Genomic DNA, 16,547 nt, shown 5'->3' with positions numbered 1-16,547 from the left:
TTTTTTTTTTTTTTTTTTTTTTGAGACGGAGTCTTGCTCTGTCACCCAGGCTGGAGTGCAGTGGCCGGATCTCAGCTCACTGCAAGCTCCGCCTCCCGGGTTCACGCCATTCTCCTGCCTCAGCCTCCCGAGTAGCTGGGACCACAGGCGCCGGCCACCTCGCCCGGCTAATTTTTTGTATTTTTAGTAGAGACGGGGTTTCACTGTGTTAGCCAGGATGGTCTCGATCTCCTGACCTCGTGATCCGCCCGTCTCGGCCTCCCAAAGTGCTGGGATTACAGGCTTGAGCCACCGCGCCCGGCCATCTCTGCTCTTATCAGAACCCAAACCTACTGCCTTCCACCTCTTCCAGGAAGCCTTCCCTGACCAGCACTGTGATTTCTCCATTTTCTGACCTCCACAGCCACTAAGTGCTGGGCTCTTATGGCACGCCCTGCCTTGGGACCACTCTTCACACACTGGCAGGCTTCCTGGGGCCTTGTTGCCTTCCAAGGCTGAGAGTTCAGCAGATTTCATGCCCAGGTGCCCTAGGAGCCCCCACTGGAGTGCTCAGCCCAGGGCTCTTGTCCACTGGATATGCTAGGTCCGCGAGAGCTAAATGAATGCTGTGGATGAATGTCAGAGCTCCAGAAGCCAGACAAAGAGCAGCTGGAGGCCTCATATTCAATCCGGACTGCAGGAAACACTCCAAAGAGCAGAAAATGCTAGAATCGGCTCCCTCCTCTTCCCCTGGGTCTCCTCCAGGAGCGCGTCTCCCTTGCAGTGGAGACAGGGCTGCATTCACATGGACCCCTTAGTGTTCCGGCTCAGGGGGCTCCCGGCGCCTCTCATTCCTCCCACCCATTTCTTCATCACTGTGTCCCAGACCCCTGTAAGCGGGTCTTGATGTTTCCCTTTGCTGAAATATGGCATCCACTCCCTAGCTAAACGGCCTGGATCTCTCTCAGACTTGGCTTCCACATGGTTATGGGAAGATTCAGGGAGTCCTACCTCGCTGGACTGGGGAAAGAGAGGCTCAGTGAGAAGGTACAGGTAAAGCAGGTAAATTACCCGACACGTGGTAATGTGCAACAAATGGTACCGATGGTGCGATCAGTATCATCATCATTCCAGGCCTGGATTCTACACTATTCATGAGTGCTAGCAAGTCTGAACTTCCAGGCAGCATGCGTGTGTGACTGACACTGGTACAGCAGAACATCCTAGGGTGGCAAAAAGAAGACAAAAACTAAAGGCCAAGTGCAGTGGCTCACACCTGTAATCCCACTTTGGGAGGCCAAGGCAGGTGGACTGCTTGAGCCCAGTAGTTCGAGACCCTGGCCAACATGATGAAACCCCATCTCTACTGAAAACACAAAAATTAGCCAGGTGTGGTAATGTGCACCTGTAATTCCAGCTACTCAGAAGACTGAGGCATGAGAATTGCTTAAACCCGGGATGTAGAGGTTGCAGTGAGCCAAGATCATGTCACTGCACTCCAGCCTGGGCGACAGAGCAAGACTCCATCTCAAAACAAAAAAAATTTTTTTTTTAAAAAGACAAAAACTTCCAGATAGGTAAAAATTTGTGGCTACGGATTAAATCCTTATTATGGGATGTGTTTGCTTTGGTAACAGAGAGGCTCAAAAGTAAGAGGAGAAAATGGAAAACACAGAAATTCGGGGCAGGGCTCGCCTCTACAGAAAGGGTGGTACTTCACAGCTCACAGTCAGCCTCGAGCTGGAGCCCAGCCCATGGCTAAGCCATCCCAGTGCAGTGCTGTGGGTGAGAACACTGGCTCTGGGGCCAGACTGCCTGGGTTCAAATCCTGGCTCTCCTTTATCAGCTGTGTGACCATGGGCAACTTACTTACCCTCTCTGTGCCTCAGTTTCCTCATCTATATAGTGAGCATAACTGTGGTACCTACCTTACCGGACCATTGTGAGGACAAAACAGACCTGAGCCTGGGGTGTAGAAAATGCTCTGTGATGCAGTTACTGCAGTGAGGCAGAAAGGAGGCCACCTTCCCTCGAGACAGCCTGGGGAGGCAAGGGGTGCCCACCTGTCTCCTTCCGCAGGTTCTGCTCCAGTGTGGACAGCCTGACATCATATGAGTTGCGCATGGCAGTGATGTCTTCCTCCAGCCTGGCCCGAGACTCCTGCTCGGCCTTATACTCGGCTTTCAGCCGGGCCAGCCGCTCTTCATACTCCTGGTGGGGAGGCGGGACCAGAGGGCAGGCAGCATTTTATCATCATTTTGAAACCCAGCTTTAGGTATTCCTTTGTTGTTATTCAAACAATACAGAACATATAAGTAAGCCAAGAGAATCCAATTGTACAACACTGTGATAATTACTTGCTAGTGAAGACCTTTCTAAACTGTTCTCAATGCTTTTTTGTTTTGTTTTGTTTTTGAGACAGGGTCTCACTCTGTCCCCCAGGCTGGAGTGCAATGGCATAATCATGGCTCATTCCAGCCTCAAACTCCCAGGCTCAAGTGATCCTCCTGTCTCAGCCTCCTGAATAGCTGGGACTATGGGCATGCCACCATCAACTAATTTAAAAAAAAATTTTTGTAGGGCAGGCGCAGTGGCTCACGCCTGTAACCCCAACACTTTGGGAAACCGAGGCAGATAGCTTGAGGCCAAGGTTTAAGACCAGCCTGGCCAACACGGCGAAACTCGGTCTCTACTAAAAATACAAAAGTTAGCCAAGCATGGTGGCGTGCCTGTAATTTCAGTTACTGGGGAAGCAGAGGCAAGAGACTGCTTAAACCTGGGAAGTGGGGGTTGCAGTGAGCCAAGATCATGCCACTGCTCTCCAGCCTGGGTGACAGAGTGAGATTCTGTCTCAAAAATAAAAATAAATAAAAAATTTCTAGAGTAGGGGTCTCACTATGTTGCCCAGCTTGTTCTCAAACTCCTAGACTCAAGTGATCCTCCCACCCCGGCCTCTCAAACTGTTGGGATTACAGGCATGAGCCACCACACCCAGCCTCTCAGTGCTTCTTTTTTGTTTGTTTGTTTGCTTGTTTTTTGAGATGGAGTTTCATTCTTGTTGCCCAGGTTGGAGTGCAATGGCACAATCTCGGCTCACTGCAACCTCCACCCCCCAGGTTCAGGCGATTCTCCTGCCTCAGCCTCCCAAGTAGCTGGGATTACAGGTGTCCACCACCAAGTCCGGTTAATTTTTTTTCTTTTTTTTAGTAGAGACGGGGTTTCACCATATTGGCCAGGCTGGTCTTGAACTCCTGACCTCAGGTGATCCACCAGCCTCAGCCTCCCAATGTGCTGGGAATATAGGCATGAGCCACTATGCCCAGGCTGCTCAGTGCATTTTTAACAGATTAATAATATGTGCGTTTGTTTGCAATCTATTTTATCCACACAGCAATATATCAAGAACACCTTTCCATGTTGGCAAATACCTTTCTGCCCAATGGTCCTCAATCCATCAATGACAAAATATATTTTTATTCACCCACTTCTCTCCATCTTTGCTATCACTGCCAGCTCTCATCCAAACAGCCACCTGGTCCTCACCTCTACTCTCACTCTGGCCCCAACCTCTCTCTGACACGGCCATGGTGCCCATCCAGGTGTCTCCCCTGCTTAGGATCTGCTAATGGAATCCCATGTTCATGGATGAAATCTAAGCTCCTCAACTTGATCTGAGTCCCAAGTGATTTGGCCCTGCCTACCCCTCAATGGCTATGATGCACATTTGGGGCCTCCTAGACAAACCCACTTCCTCCCTGCCCCAAAGCCTGTGCCCTGCTCCCTGGCAAGCACCTTCCCAGGCCTCAGGTTAGTAACACCCCTCAGAGAGGCCTTCCCTGACCATACTCTCAGAAGCCCTCCTGCACTGCTCTCTGTCCCTTCCTCTATTGCTTTTTTTTTTTTTTTTTCCTGAGACAGAGTCTCACCCTGTCACCTGGGCTGGAGTGCAGTGGCTCAATTTCAGCTCACTGCAACCTCTGCCTCCCAGGTTCAAGTGATTGTCCTGCCTCTGCCTCCCAAGTAGCCTATTACATGCGCACCCCACCATGCCCGGCTAATTTTCGTATTTTTGGTAGAGATGGGGTTTTCAATCATTTCACTACCCCAGGATGAGGACTCCTGGGAGACAGCCAAGGGCAGGACACACTTGCCCGGGGAAGGGTGTGAATGGGTGTGAACAGGTGTGAACGGGTGTGACTGGGTGAATGGTGTGTGGATGGGTGTGAATGGGTGTGTGGTGTGTGAATGAGTGTGAACAGCGTGTGAGCTGTCTCAGCAGTGCCCCCTTCCTCACAGCCCTCCACAGCTGCTGTCTTCTGACACCAGGGCAAGGGCCGCCAGTTGCTCCTTTTCCTTCCTTGTGTCTCTTCTGTCTCTCCAGCTTCCTAGTAATCACACGAGCTGCTACTTCTGCCTAATCCATTGCTTCCTTCATGATAATCTCTACTTATTTGATTACAGTTTATTGTTGGTCTCCCCTACCAGAAGGCACCCTCCAGAGAGCAAGGACCATCCTGTCCTTTTTTGTTGTTGTGAGACAGAGTCTCGCTCTGTTGCCCAGGCTGGAGTGCAGTGGTGTGATCTCAGCTCACTGTAACCTCCACCTCCCAGGTTCAAGTGATTCTCCTGCCTCAGCCTCCTGAGTAGCTGGAACTACAGGTGTACACCACCACACCCAGCTAATTTTTTATATTTTTGGTAGAGACAGCATTTCACCATCTTGGCCAGGCTGGAAGGACCATCCTGTCTTGTAACCTCAGAGCCCGCCAGAAGAGGGATTCAAGAAACACCTGTGGAGCCAGTAAATGGCAGAACTGCAGGTTATGGGCATGCAACATATTCAGGCCTCTGACACACACGTCCCAAGAGAAGGGCAGGGCATTTATGAATTAAAGATAGTCTGGGACCCTTTGTCTTCTGGAGCCACTGCTGACACAGGCGCCTGCCACTGTAGTAAGCCAGAGAGAGGGGACAAGGACAGGGATGGGGTGGGCAAGCACCACGTCATACTCCCACATCTCCGGATCCCTTTGGCAAATACAAACTGGCATGGATAGCACTGATTTAGGCTCTTAGGGAGGGAGAGAAGGGGACGGAGAATAATTCACATGTAACCGTGCATTCTTCAGTACATTTTTAGATACACTTGAACCTCAAAGCAATGCTCACAGTGTTACTGAGGCCCAGGGAGGTTCCATGACCAGGCAGCTCTTCAGAACCCTGCAGCCCTCTCCTCCACTGCCCCCTGCTCTCGCTGCCCTCCTCACCAGTTGGTGTCCCAGGACCCATGGCTCAAGTCAGTAAACATCCCTGACTCCCTCACCCAGCCCCTCTATCGTTTTCTCCCAGCACAGCCCTGACCCTGGTTAAACCCAGTCCTCACCTTAGCAATACATGGATGGAAATGCACACATACGCACGCACACACATGCAGGCACACATGGCACCCACAGGCACGCATGTGCACACACACAAGCACCCGCAGGCACACATGCGTGCACACACATGCACACACACATTCACACATGCACACACATTCACACACATGACCCGCAGGCACACATGCACCCGCAGGCACGCATGCGCACACACACATGCACCCCACAGGCACACATGCACCCGCAGGCACGCATGCGCACACACACGCACACACACACCCACACATGCACACACACGCACGTGCAGGCACACATGCACGCATACATGCACACACGCACACAACACATGCATGTGCACAGCACCACCAATCTCCTTTTTTTTTTTTTTTAATTTTTAATGTTTTTTTGAGTCAGAGTCTCACTCTCTCACCCAGGCTGGAGTGCAGTGGCGCCATCTCGGCTCACTGCAACCTCCGCCTCCCAGGTTCAACCAATTCTCCTGCCTCAGCCACCCAAGTAACTGGGATCACAGGCACGAGCCATCATGCCCAGCTAATTTTTGTACTTTTAGTAGAGACGGGGTTTCGCCATGTTGGCCCGGCTGGTCTTGAACTCCTGACCCCAAGGGATCCACCCCCCCCCCCCCCCCCCGCCCCGGCATCCCAAAGTGCTGGGATTACAGGCATGAGCCACTGTGCCCAACCCCATTCTCACTTTTAAACATGGGACCTGAATCTCAGGCAGGCGGGCTTTCTACATGGCTGAGCCCACAGCCCCAGTCCCACCCTTTCACTCCGTCTTCTCAACCCTCCTCTCCTGCCACGTTCCTTGCCTGGTAAATCACAGAGAACAGGGAGGCACAGGACTCCCTCGCCTTCCCGTCCGCCTGCAGGTCTACCCGGAAGCTCCACCTCCTCTCAACCCACGCCGCACAGCTCCAGGACCTTGTGCTTGCAATCCGCCCCCTCCTTCCTGTACCTCGACTTCTCCCTCTGTGCTGGATAATTCCCGACAGTCTACAAGACATGCTCTCTTCCAATATTTAAAGCATGAAAAACCCTTCCTTGGCCCCACATCTCCCTCTGGCTAGAGTGTCCAGCACTCAGCAAGCGCTCACAATATGCCTGTTAAGAACCCTGCTTAACCACCCGAGGATCTTGGAAGGATTTCTCCCAGGCCTCTGGCCCACAGGACTGAGACCCCCACAGTCCTTCTCCTGTCTGCCCCAGAGGCTGGGCCCCAGGTCCCCAGCCTCTGAATGGCGGAGCTGACCCCCAACTCTTGCTTGGTACATGATACACAGCCTGTCAAGGAGAAGACGGCCCTTCATTTCATCCTCTTACATCCCTAAGCAGCAGCAGGAAAGGCGCTATGATGCCTGTTCTGCAGATGAGACAGAGACTCAGAGAGCTCAAACAACCTGCCCAAGGTCACAGAGTCTATAAGGATGGACTTGCAGAAAGTGAAAGCTGGACGGACCCTAAGAATCTTCTGGTCCAAACCCCTGGTTCAGACTGGGGACCGAAACCCGGCTCCCGGCCCGTGCCCTCTTCCCTACACAGAGGGGGCGCCTCCCTTTTCCTGAATGGTTCTGGAGTAGAAAGGGAAACATGGTCCCAGGAGCACAGCAGGAGCTCAATAAATATGAGAGTTGAGACAAAGAACAAACCGGAGGGAGGAAGGAAGCAGGGATAGCAGAGGGGCGGGGGGGGCGGGGGGCACACACATCTTCAACGCTTCCTGCAAGCATGGCTCACAGAAGAAACCTCAGGGTTTCTTGGAATCCCGGTGGCAGTGGCGTCAGGCAGCAGCACTCTGACGCAGTGTCCACTGGGACGCCCCACGAGGAGGAGGCAGGCGACCCCATCCCCAGGGCAGAAGGCACCCCCATCCGTGGCTCTCCGGGTGCCCGCCAGGAATGGCGTCGCTTCTCCCTGGTGACCACCAGGGGGAGGCAGTGCCCTACTTACTGGAGAGCGGGGGCCGCCGGCCCCATCCGGCTTTCCGGGAAGGAAGCCTCCGTCCCCGTCCTGCACAACCCGCCCCAGCCCTCCATCTGTGACCAAAGCCCCCCGGGCTGCGACTCCATGTGTGACTCCCAGCCTCCGAACCCCCCCGTGCGACTCCATGCCCACTCCGAACTCCAGCAGGCTGACTTCTCTGGTTTCTGTGGGCTTATCTGAGCTCAGCCATCCCCCGGGGCCCGTCTTGCGAAAGCCTCCCCGGGAGCCTCCCCAGGGCTACAGGAAGAGACCTGACACCCGGGCTGGAAACCGCAGTGGAGGCAGAAAGGCAGTGCCCACCGCAGAGCTCCCAGAGCCGGCAGGGCGGACGGCGTCCGCTGGGGGCACCATCGAGCCTCTCCCCAAACAGCACAGGCCCCGCCCGTCACGTACAGCACCGGAGGCTCTTGGATGGATTTCTCCCAGGCCTCTGGCCCACGGGACTGAGACCCCCACAGTCCTTCTCCTGTCTGTCCCAGAGGCTGGGCCCCAGGTCCCCACAGCCCAACAGGGGCTTCCGAGGCCTGAGGGCGGACCCGAATGGGAGGTCCTAGTTGAGTGGCAGGGGTCCAGCAGCGGACACATCCAGGCCCAGCCCCTGGATAGCTCGTCCTGCCTGGCATCGGGTTCCAAATCAGGAAAAGCCAGGGCTCTAAAGGGACCATCAGGCCCGGCGCAGTGGCTCATGCCTGTAAACCCAACACTTCGGGAGGCTGAGGTGGGAGGATCGCTTGAGCCCAGGAGTTCAAGACCAGCCTAGGAAACATAGAGACCCCATCTCTACAAAAAAATTTAAAATTTAGCCAGGCGTAATGACATGCACCTGTGGTCCAGGCTACATGGGAAGCTGAGGCGGGATGAGCACCTGAGCCAGTGAGTTTGCAGCTGCATGAGTTGAGATCGTACCACTGTACTCCAGCCTGGGTGACAAGATGCTGTCTCAAAAATAAATAAGTAAATAAATAAATGAATAAAGGGACTGCCCCATGTCAAACCCCACCGCACACTCAGGTCTCAGGATGCAGCATTTAGGCGGGAATCTCTGGAAACCAACAGAGCCTGGAGTCAGGGATGGAGCCAAAGGCAGGAGTGGGGAGGCCCCACCACGCCTGGCTGTGGAAGTCCCGCTCTGGGGACCAGCTCTGCCTTCGGAAATCAGGGGCATCATCTCACCTGCTGCTTCCCAGGGATGTTGGGAGGCACTCACATGAGAGGACCCAGGTGCCCCAGGTGACAGCTTTTTCCAGGAGGCCAACACCACACTCACCTGCTGGTCAAACAGGCTGCCTGGCTCTAAGACCCCGGCTTGTTGACAGCTGCTGTGGGACAGACTCCTCCCCACCCTGACTGCCTCGCCTCTGCACAGGCCATTTCCACAGCCAGGGAAGCCTTTTCTGCTTCCATCAATGCACAGCTACCCCTTCCTTCAAAACCGAGGGGAGAACACGCCCCTGGAGATGCCCCTGCACCCCTCTGTTCTCACCATGCAGGCCCTGAGGCAGTATTGACTGCAGTCTGGAGTCAAGAACTCAAGTTCAAATCCTGGCTCAGACTCTTTGCTGTGTGACCTTGGGCAAGTCCTGGCATCTCTTTGAGCCTCAACTTTCTCAGGACCAACCCCAAGGTGAAGGTACAGTGACACCGCATTGGACCCCAGCGGCAGCTCTGCCCTTGTTGCTAGGCCCCACCTGCCTGCCCCTTCTCCGTGTTCCCACCCACTTGGATCTCACCTCCCGGATCAGCTGCTTCTCGGCCTCCATGTCATGCTGGATCACAGGCGGGGGCAACAGCTTCTCCTCCACCTGCACGGGGTCTGGAGGCACCTGCCTGGACAGCAAGGCTGGAGGAGAAACAGAAATTAGCAGCCAGGACAAAGGGCAGATGCTGTGCAGGAATTACATGGAAATCTGTAAAAAGACGACCTCATGGTCATTCAAAAAGACTTTAAAGTATTGAGCTTATTTCAAACACATCTCCATGTAAAAGGCTGTTAGTCACCCAACAAATATTTATGGAGCACCTCGATGTTCTAGACGCTGAGGATGCGGCACTGAACAAAGACAAAACTCCACACCCAGGCTGAGTTTTCCACTGGGAAACAGAGGGGAAAGGCAGATGGACAAGGTGAAATGCCTCGTGGTGGTGTTCAAGGCCCTCTCCACTTGAGCCCTGCCTGACCACCTCCCATCAAAATAAATAAGCAAAATGGGTAACACGTTACAAGGTGATGTGTACTGAGAAGAAAAAGCAAGTAGGGAAGGTGCTTGGGGGTTAGAAGCGGTTAGAAGGGTTGCAATTTATTTACTGATATATTGATTGAGACAGGGTCTTGCTCTGCCACCTAAGCCAGAGTGCAGTGGTGGGATTCCCTGAAGCCTCAAATTCCTGGGCTCAAATGATCCTCCCACCCCAGCCTCCCGAGTAGCTGGGACCACAGACACACACCACCACGCCCAGCTAATCTGATTTTATTTTTTTGTAAAGATGGGGTCTCACCATGCTGTCCAGACTGGTCTCAAACTCCTGGGATCAAGCAATCTTCTCGTCTCAGCCTCCCAAAGTTCTGGGATTAAAGTGTGAGCTGCCTTGCCTGGCCCAAGTTGCCATTTAGTGTGTTAGGCCGGGCACAGTGTCTCATGTCTGTAACCCCAGCACTTTGGGAGGCTGAGGCGGCGGATCACTTGAGGTCAGGAGTTCAAGACAAGCCCGGCCAACGTAGTAAAACGCCGTCTCTACCGAAAAATACAAAAATCAGCCGGGCATGGTGGCGGGAGCCTGTAATCCCAGCTACTCAGGAGGCTGAGGCAGGAGAATTGCTTGAACCGGGTGGGCAGAGGTTGCAGTGAGCTGAGATGGTGCTATTGCACTCCAGCCTGGGCGAAAGAGCGAGACTCTATCTACAAAAATAAATAAATAAATAGCTTATGTATTGAAGGCCTTTTAGTCAAGGCATGAAGGAAGCAGCGAGGAGAGGGCAGGCATAGGAGGAGCTTGCTAGACGGGGGAGTGGTGAGTGCGAGGATCCTGAGGCAGTTGTGAGCCTGCACTGTTCCTGGCCCAGCCAGGAGGCCAGTGTGGCTGGAGGGGAGGGAGTGACGGACAGGACAGGCAGAGAGGTCCAAGAGGGATAATGCCAGGTTGTGAGAGCTGTGGAGGGCCGGGTGAGGGCTTTGGCTGTGTCTCTGGACTGAACAGGGCAGGTGTGCACAGGGCAGTCACAGGCCTTGCATTTGAACAGGCTCTCCCTGGCTGCTGTGTAGAGAGTGCACTGAGGGGAACCAGAGCAGGCGCGAGGAGACCCGTGGGGGGCGGTGCAGAAACTCAGGCTGGAGGGCAGCAGTGTACAGGCTGTAGCCAGTGTTTTCTTTTTCTTTTCTTTTCTTTCTTTTTTTTTTTTTTTTTTTTTGTCGGGGTGTTTAATCGTTACTCGAGGTTAGATGCATGGGCATAATTCCGGCTCACTGCAACCTCCCTCTCCCAGGTTCAAGTGATACTCTTGCCTCAGACTCCCGAGTAGCTGGGACTACAGGTGCCCACCACCACGCCCGGCTAGTATTTTCTATTTTAGTAGAGACGAGGCTTCACCATGTTGGCCAGGCTGGTCTCAAACTCCTGACCTCAAGTGATCTGCCCACCTCGGCCTCCCAAAGTACTAGGATTATAGGCATGAGCCACTGCACCGGGCCAGGCTGTAGCCACTTTTGAAGGTGGAGGTGGCAGGAGCTGCTGACCAACTGGATGTGGATTTGAGAGAAAGTGAGAAGCCAGGGGTGACCCCGAGGTGCCTGGTTTGAACACCCGAGTTGCCGCCATCAGCTGTCGGCGGGAAGCATGCCTAGCAGATTTGGGGGCCCATCGAGTTGACAGTGGGACATGTTGGGTTTGAAATGCTTATTACACAGCTGCAGATTCAAATCCGGAATGCAGAGGACATGGATAGTATGTTTTCCTTTTTTTCTACATTGCATGATGTTCTGTTATCTTGAAGGACTTGCTGGGCAGGATTAGACTGCCCTTCAGGGCTAGATAATTCCTAGAAACCGTAAACCACGAGTCAGTGAGTCCATCTTTGGTATATAAACCAGCCGAGCCCGAGTCCACACCCCAAGCCACCTGCTGTATATAACTCTCACACCAGGCCAAGACTCCCCCTGCCCTGAACAGACCCAGGGCCAGGCACAGACAACAAGGAACAGACCCTCGACCCAAAAACCTACCAGAATTATTCAAATCAGCTGGTCCCAACCCGCCTCCCAGGCCCTGCCGTGCTTTTCCCACAGGAAGCCCAGTAAAGGCTGCGGCCCGGGCCCCACTCCCTTCTCCCTCCAGACCAATGCTGGTGCTTCCGCATGGCCCTGTGGGCGTGATGGACCCCGGGTTCCCAGGAGCACTGTGAGTCACAGTGAACTTTCCTTTCAGTGGCGCTGACCTCTCTGTGCTGTCACCCAGTCACCTTTATAAATTAAGACATGAGGCTGGGCGAGGTGGTTCGCGCCTGTAATCTCAGCACTTTGGGAGGCTGAGGTGGGCGAATCACGAGGTCCTGATCAAGACCATCCTGGCTAACACAGTGAAACCCCATCTGTATCAAAAATACAAACAATGGGCTGGGCACGGTGGCTCAAGCCTGTAATCCCAGCACTTTGGGAGGCCGAGACAGGCGGATCACGAGGTCAGGAGATCGAGACCATCCTGGCGAACACGGTGAAACCCCGTCTCTACTAAAAATACAAAAACTAGCCGGGCGAGGTGGCGGGGCGCCTGTAGTCCCAGCTACTTGGGAGGCTGAGGCAGGAGAATGGCGTAAACCCGGGAGGCGGAGCTTGCAGTGAGCTGAGATCCGGCCACTGCACTCCAGGCCGGGCAACAGAGCGAGACTCCGCCTCAAAAAAAAAAAAAAACAACACAAACAATTAGTTGGGCATGGTGGTGCGTGCCTGTAGTTCCAGCTACACGGGAGGCTGAGGCAGGAGAATCGCCTGAACCCGGGAGGCAGAGGTTGCAGTGAGCCAAGATCGCGCCACTGCACTCCAGCCTGGGTGACAGAGCAAGACTCCGTCTCAAAAAAAAAAAAAAAAAAAAAAGACACGAACACAAATTGCATGGCCAGGCTGTGGGGTGCATGTGGGGAAGTCGGGAGCGCAGAGGTGGTGATAACACCAGGGACCCAGGTGAAGCCACCTTAGCAGCGAATGCAGAGAGAGGACAGCAGAGGACCAGCCCAGGACGGCCCAGGGTTAGGAGACCAGGGAGCAGGGAGGACTTGCCCCTGGGAACTGAGGAGAGGTGGGTGGGGAGGCAGGAGGGGACTGAGGGCAGAGGGCATACGGGGAGCCAGGGCAGAGGGCATGTAAGAAGCAAAGCTCTCATGAAGGGAGGGGGTCTGCTGAGCCAACTGGTGCTGAGGCGGCAAGGTGAGGCCTGCCCCAGGACAGTCACTGCGCTCCACAACAGGAGGCCATAGGTGACAAGGACAGCATCAGTGGGCCAGGACAGGGCCTGCCTGGGCAGGGGCAAGAGAGAGTGGAGGGAGAGAAACTGGGACTGGTAAAAGTAGATGGATGTTTCAAGTTTTGTTGAAACAGAAAAAGAGGGATACGCTAGAGCGATAACCAGGACTAAGGGGGAAATGTCTAAAGTGAGTCCTGGGCGGGGCAAACACAGGCAACTTTGGGTCAGGCACGCCTGGTCTCAAGGCCCGGCTCCAAAGTGAAGGCAGCACGCATTGTCTCTGGAGCCCACCGTGCCAGGCCTCGTGCTGAGCCCACACATGCATGATCTCAGGCAATTTTCCCAGTTGCCTCACAGCACACACAAGGCAGGTATCACTATGATGTCCCTTTTACAGATGAAGAGACTGAGGTTCTCAGTGGCTGAGTTGCTTGTCTGCGGAGCTGGGAGGTGAGCCGGTGATAACTGCTCAGCCCTCAGCTATCCACCCAGCACCACCCCAGTCACTCTGCTGGCTGGGCTCCTTGCTCCTCATCCAGGGAGAAGGGATGCTAGCAGCCTCTACCCTGGGGGCTGCCTCCGTCATCACTGGAAGGCTGCATAGGTGGCAGCTGCTGGGTGCGGGGGCTGCAGGCCTAGCCTCCCCCACTCCCTCCTGGTACCCTCACCATTCTTGTCTTCCCCCTTACCAATATTGGGAGTGAGGAGGGTTGGGGTGAGGAGTAGGGAAAGAAGAGGAAGGCAGATGGCTGAGGTGGAATGCCTTGCAACAGTGTTCCAGGCCCTCTCCACCCTAGTCCTGCCTGACCACCTCCCATCACCCAAGGCCGCCAGCAGAGGGCTTTGTAGTTCCCCAAATGCACCTTAGAGTTTTGCGCATCTCTGCACACACCGGACACTCTTATCCTGACAAGGAAATTTCTCCTCTTCCAAGACTTTGCTCAATTACTGCCTCCTCCGGGAAGCCTTCCCTCACTGACATTATCCCACCACAGACAGACCTGGCTGCCCATGCACTCCTTTCTGCCCTGTACAGCTGTCTGCCCTGGAGTGTGTCAGGTTGCATGTGATGGTCTGCTGGAGTGTCCTTCCTCCTCAGGAGATTAGGTACCCACAAGACACAGCCTGCATCTGATTCATCTCTGTGTATCCAGTACCTAGCACGGGTCCACACACAGAGGAGCAGCTCAGGGAACCTTGAATGGATGGATGGGCAGGCGAGTGGAAAAATAGATAAAAGAATGGATGATAGGATGGAGTGAATGAATGGGTGGATATATGAATGATAGCGTGGATGGGGTGCGTGATTAGAATGGGTAAATGGATGGGTAGATAAAATGAATGGAAGATGGGTAGATGGGTAGATAGAAGGAAGGATGGAGATGGATGGATGAATGGATGAGTGGGTGGATGGATGGAAGATGGATGGGAGATGGAAGGATGGAAGGAAGAAAGGAAGAAAGCATCTCTGGATGAATAGATGAGTGGATGAAAGGAAGATTGATGAATGGATGGATGCATGGACAAATGGATGGAAGGAAGGATCAATGGATGAATGGATGCATGGATGGATGACAGATGAATGGATGGAAGAAAGGAAGGAAGGGTCAGTGAATGGATTGATGGATGAATGGATGGGTGGGTGGGTGGCTGTGTAGATGGATGGATGGAAGGAAGAAATGGATTGATGGAATGGAGGGAGGGACGGGTAGATGGAAGGATGGAAGGATCAATGGATGGATGGATGGATGGATGGATGGATGGATGGATGGATAGGTGGGTGAGTGGATGGGTGGATGGGGGACTGTGCAGACGGATAAATAATGGGGTGGGTAGGAAGGTGGGTAGGTGGACGAAAAGGTGGGTGGATGAATGGGTAAATGGGAGGATGGGCAGATGGGTGGATGAGTGGGTAGGTGAATGGGTGTGTGTAGAATGAACAGATGGAGAGGAAAGTGCGTGGGAGGGGGATGAATGGACAGACAGACACAAGCTTTTTTGTGTTCCCTTCCCTAAGAGCTTCTGAGATAAAAAAAAAATCTTAAGACTCCTTCAGTTCCAAAGCCCCTTCAGGCCAATGCTCCAGGTGTGGATTTCCACCTGCCAGGTGACAGGCAAATGCCGGGGTGCACAAGCTGCTATAACGAGGTGCCCGTAAAGAGCAGATGCGGCTGTGGGGAGCGAGTTGCCAGCCGCTAAGCAGCGAACACGCATTGCGACAATGCCACAGACAGCAGCAGACGGAGGGGTGGGGATAATGGATAAGCAGATCAGAGGCGGGGAGTGGGTGACAGCCTGCATCAGATGGGACAGGCCGGACAGACTGCCCTCCTCCCAGGGCACTGACAAGCAGATACCATCTGGACCATCTCCAACCAGGGCCCTGCGCTCACATGGGGCTGAGGGGCAGGAGGATGCCGCTGCCACCGTCTTTTAGATGGGAAGTTGGAGGCGAGAAAACGGAGGGGAGGAAGTTTTCTCCTGGGGACCCGGCCCTCCTGCCACTACCCCAACGTGGTCCCACCTGACAGGCTGCTGGGGCTCATCTGCTGTGTCAGGATGGCCTTGAGCTTCTTGATCTCCTCCTGGTACTCGCGAAGCAGTGCATCCTTGGGGTCCTCATTGATGCGCGGCTTGTTCCTGATGTTCTTGGCCCGGTTGGCGTAGCGCAGTGTGCTGAGTGTCTCATCGTAGTTGTTGTCCGCAGGCGACAGGCAGGCCACCATCAGCGTCTTGGTGTTACCGCCCAGTGAGTCCTGCAGCAGCCGCGTCAGCTTCGAGTCACGGTAGGGGATGTGCTTACAGCGCCCGTCCACCAGCGCCGAGATGACGTTGCCCAGCGCCGACAGCGACAGGTTGATCTTGGTGGCCTCCTTGAGCCGCTCGCCCGTGGCCCCGGTCTTGGACTGCCGCTCGCTGCCCGCCAGGTCCACCAGGTTCAGCTTGCCCGCCCGGAGGTGGTCCTTGCCCCGCTCATCTGCAGACAGACCAGGCAGAGGGGCGAGGGCCTTGGGTGAGCCCTATGTATCGAGGGCAATCAGTGCCAGGCACTGGGTGCTCAATGTCTGCCCACCGAGGGTTTCCCCTCAGCTGCACAGGAGCCACAGGAAGCAGGGGCTATTATTGGGCTCATCTTACAGATGGGTAGACTGAGGCTCAGAGAGGGCATGGAACTTGCCCAAGGTCACACAGCTGCTAAAAGCTATAGCCACCATCAGAACCCAGGGCAGGCTGTCTCCAGGAGCAGGGGCTGGAGTTGGAGACCATTCTGAGTGCAACAGGGCCTCTGGCTGCCACAGCAGCTCCCGAAGGCTTCCTGCAAGGTCAAAGGTGGAGAAGGACAGGGGTGTGGCTGGATCGCCAGGGAGTTATGTCATTCAACACAGAAAACATCTGCTGTGGAGACTCCCGGACCCGGTTCCCAACCCAGTCCTGTCTTCTCCTTGCTGTGTGGCAGTAGCAGAGCCACCTATCTCCCAGATTCTCAATTCCCCACATCAACAAAATGAGACCCCATTAGGGTTTGTGAGACAAAGCGGCAGATGTCAGAAGCCACGTTTGCTCTTTTCCACTTGCCAGCATAATCAGCTCGCAAAGCCGCTGCCTCTGTGCCAACGTGCAGAGCTGTGCAGAGCTCCGCAGATATGCTTTGAAGACAAAACAGAATGGAGTCTACAGTTCCCCATGTCTCTGGCTGAGTCACCACCTCACTTAAAGACAGACCCTAGGCCATGCC

The 16,547-nt window shown here is 54.4% G+C and overlaps 1 protein-coding gene across 3 annotated transcripts in view; it reads right to left on the bottom strand.

Annotated features, from left to right (window-relative positions):
• KIF17 (kinesin family member 17) overlaps positions 1 to 16,547 on the bottom strand; it is a 59,193-nt gene that overhangs the window by 30,390 nt on the left and 12,256 nt on the right. For all 3 annotated transcript variants that reach the window (XM_023219769.1, XM_023219771.2, XM_023219770.2), the window contains exons 5-7: positions 15,336 to 15,788; positions 9,091 to 9,200; positions 2,043 to 2,190 (exon numbers count right to left, since the gene is read on the bottom strand). In XM_023219769.1, coding sequence (XP_023075537.1) covers positions 2,043 to 2,190; positions 9,091 to 9,200; positions 15,336 to 15,788 — 711 coding nt within the window. The remainder of the gene's footprint in view (positions 1 to 2,042; positions 2,191 to 9,090; positions 9,201 to 15,335; positions 15,789 to 16,547) is intronic.

The sequence above is a fragment of the Piliocolobus tephrosceles genome, chromosome 1 (genome assembly GCF_002776525.5).
Source record: "Piliocolobus tephrosceles isolate RC106 chromosome 1, ASM277652v3, whole genome shotgun sequence".
NCBI lineage: Eukaryota > Metazoa > Chordata > Mammalia > Primates > Cercopithecidae > Piliocolobus > Piliocolobus tephrosceles.
This window is presented reverse-complemented; position numbering and strand designations above follow the sequence as displayed.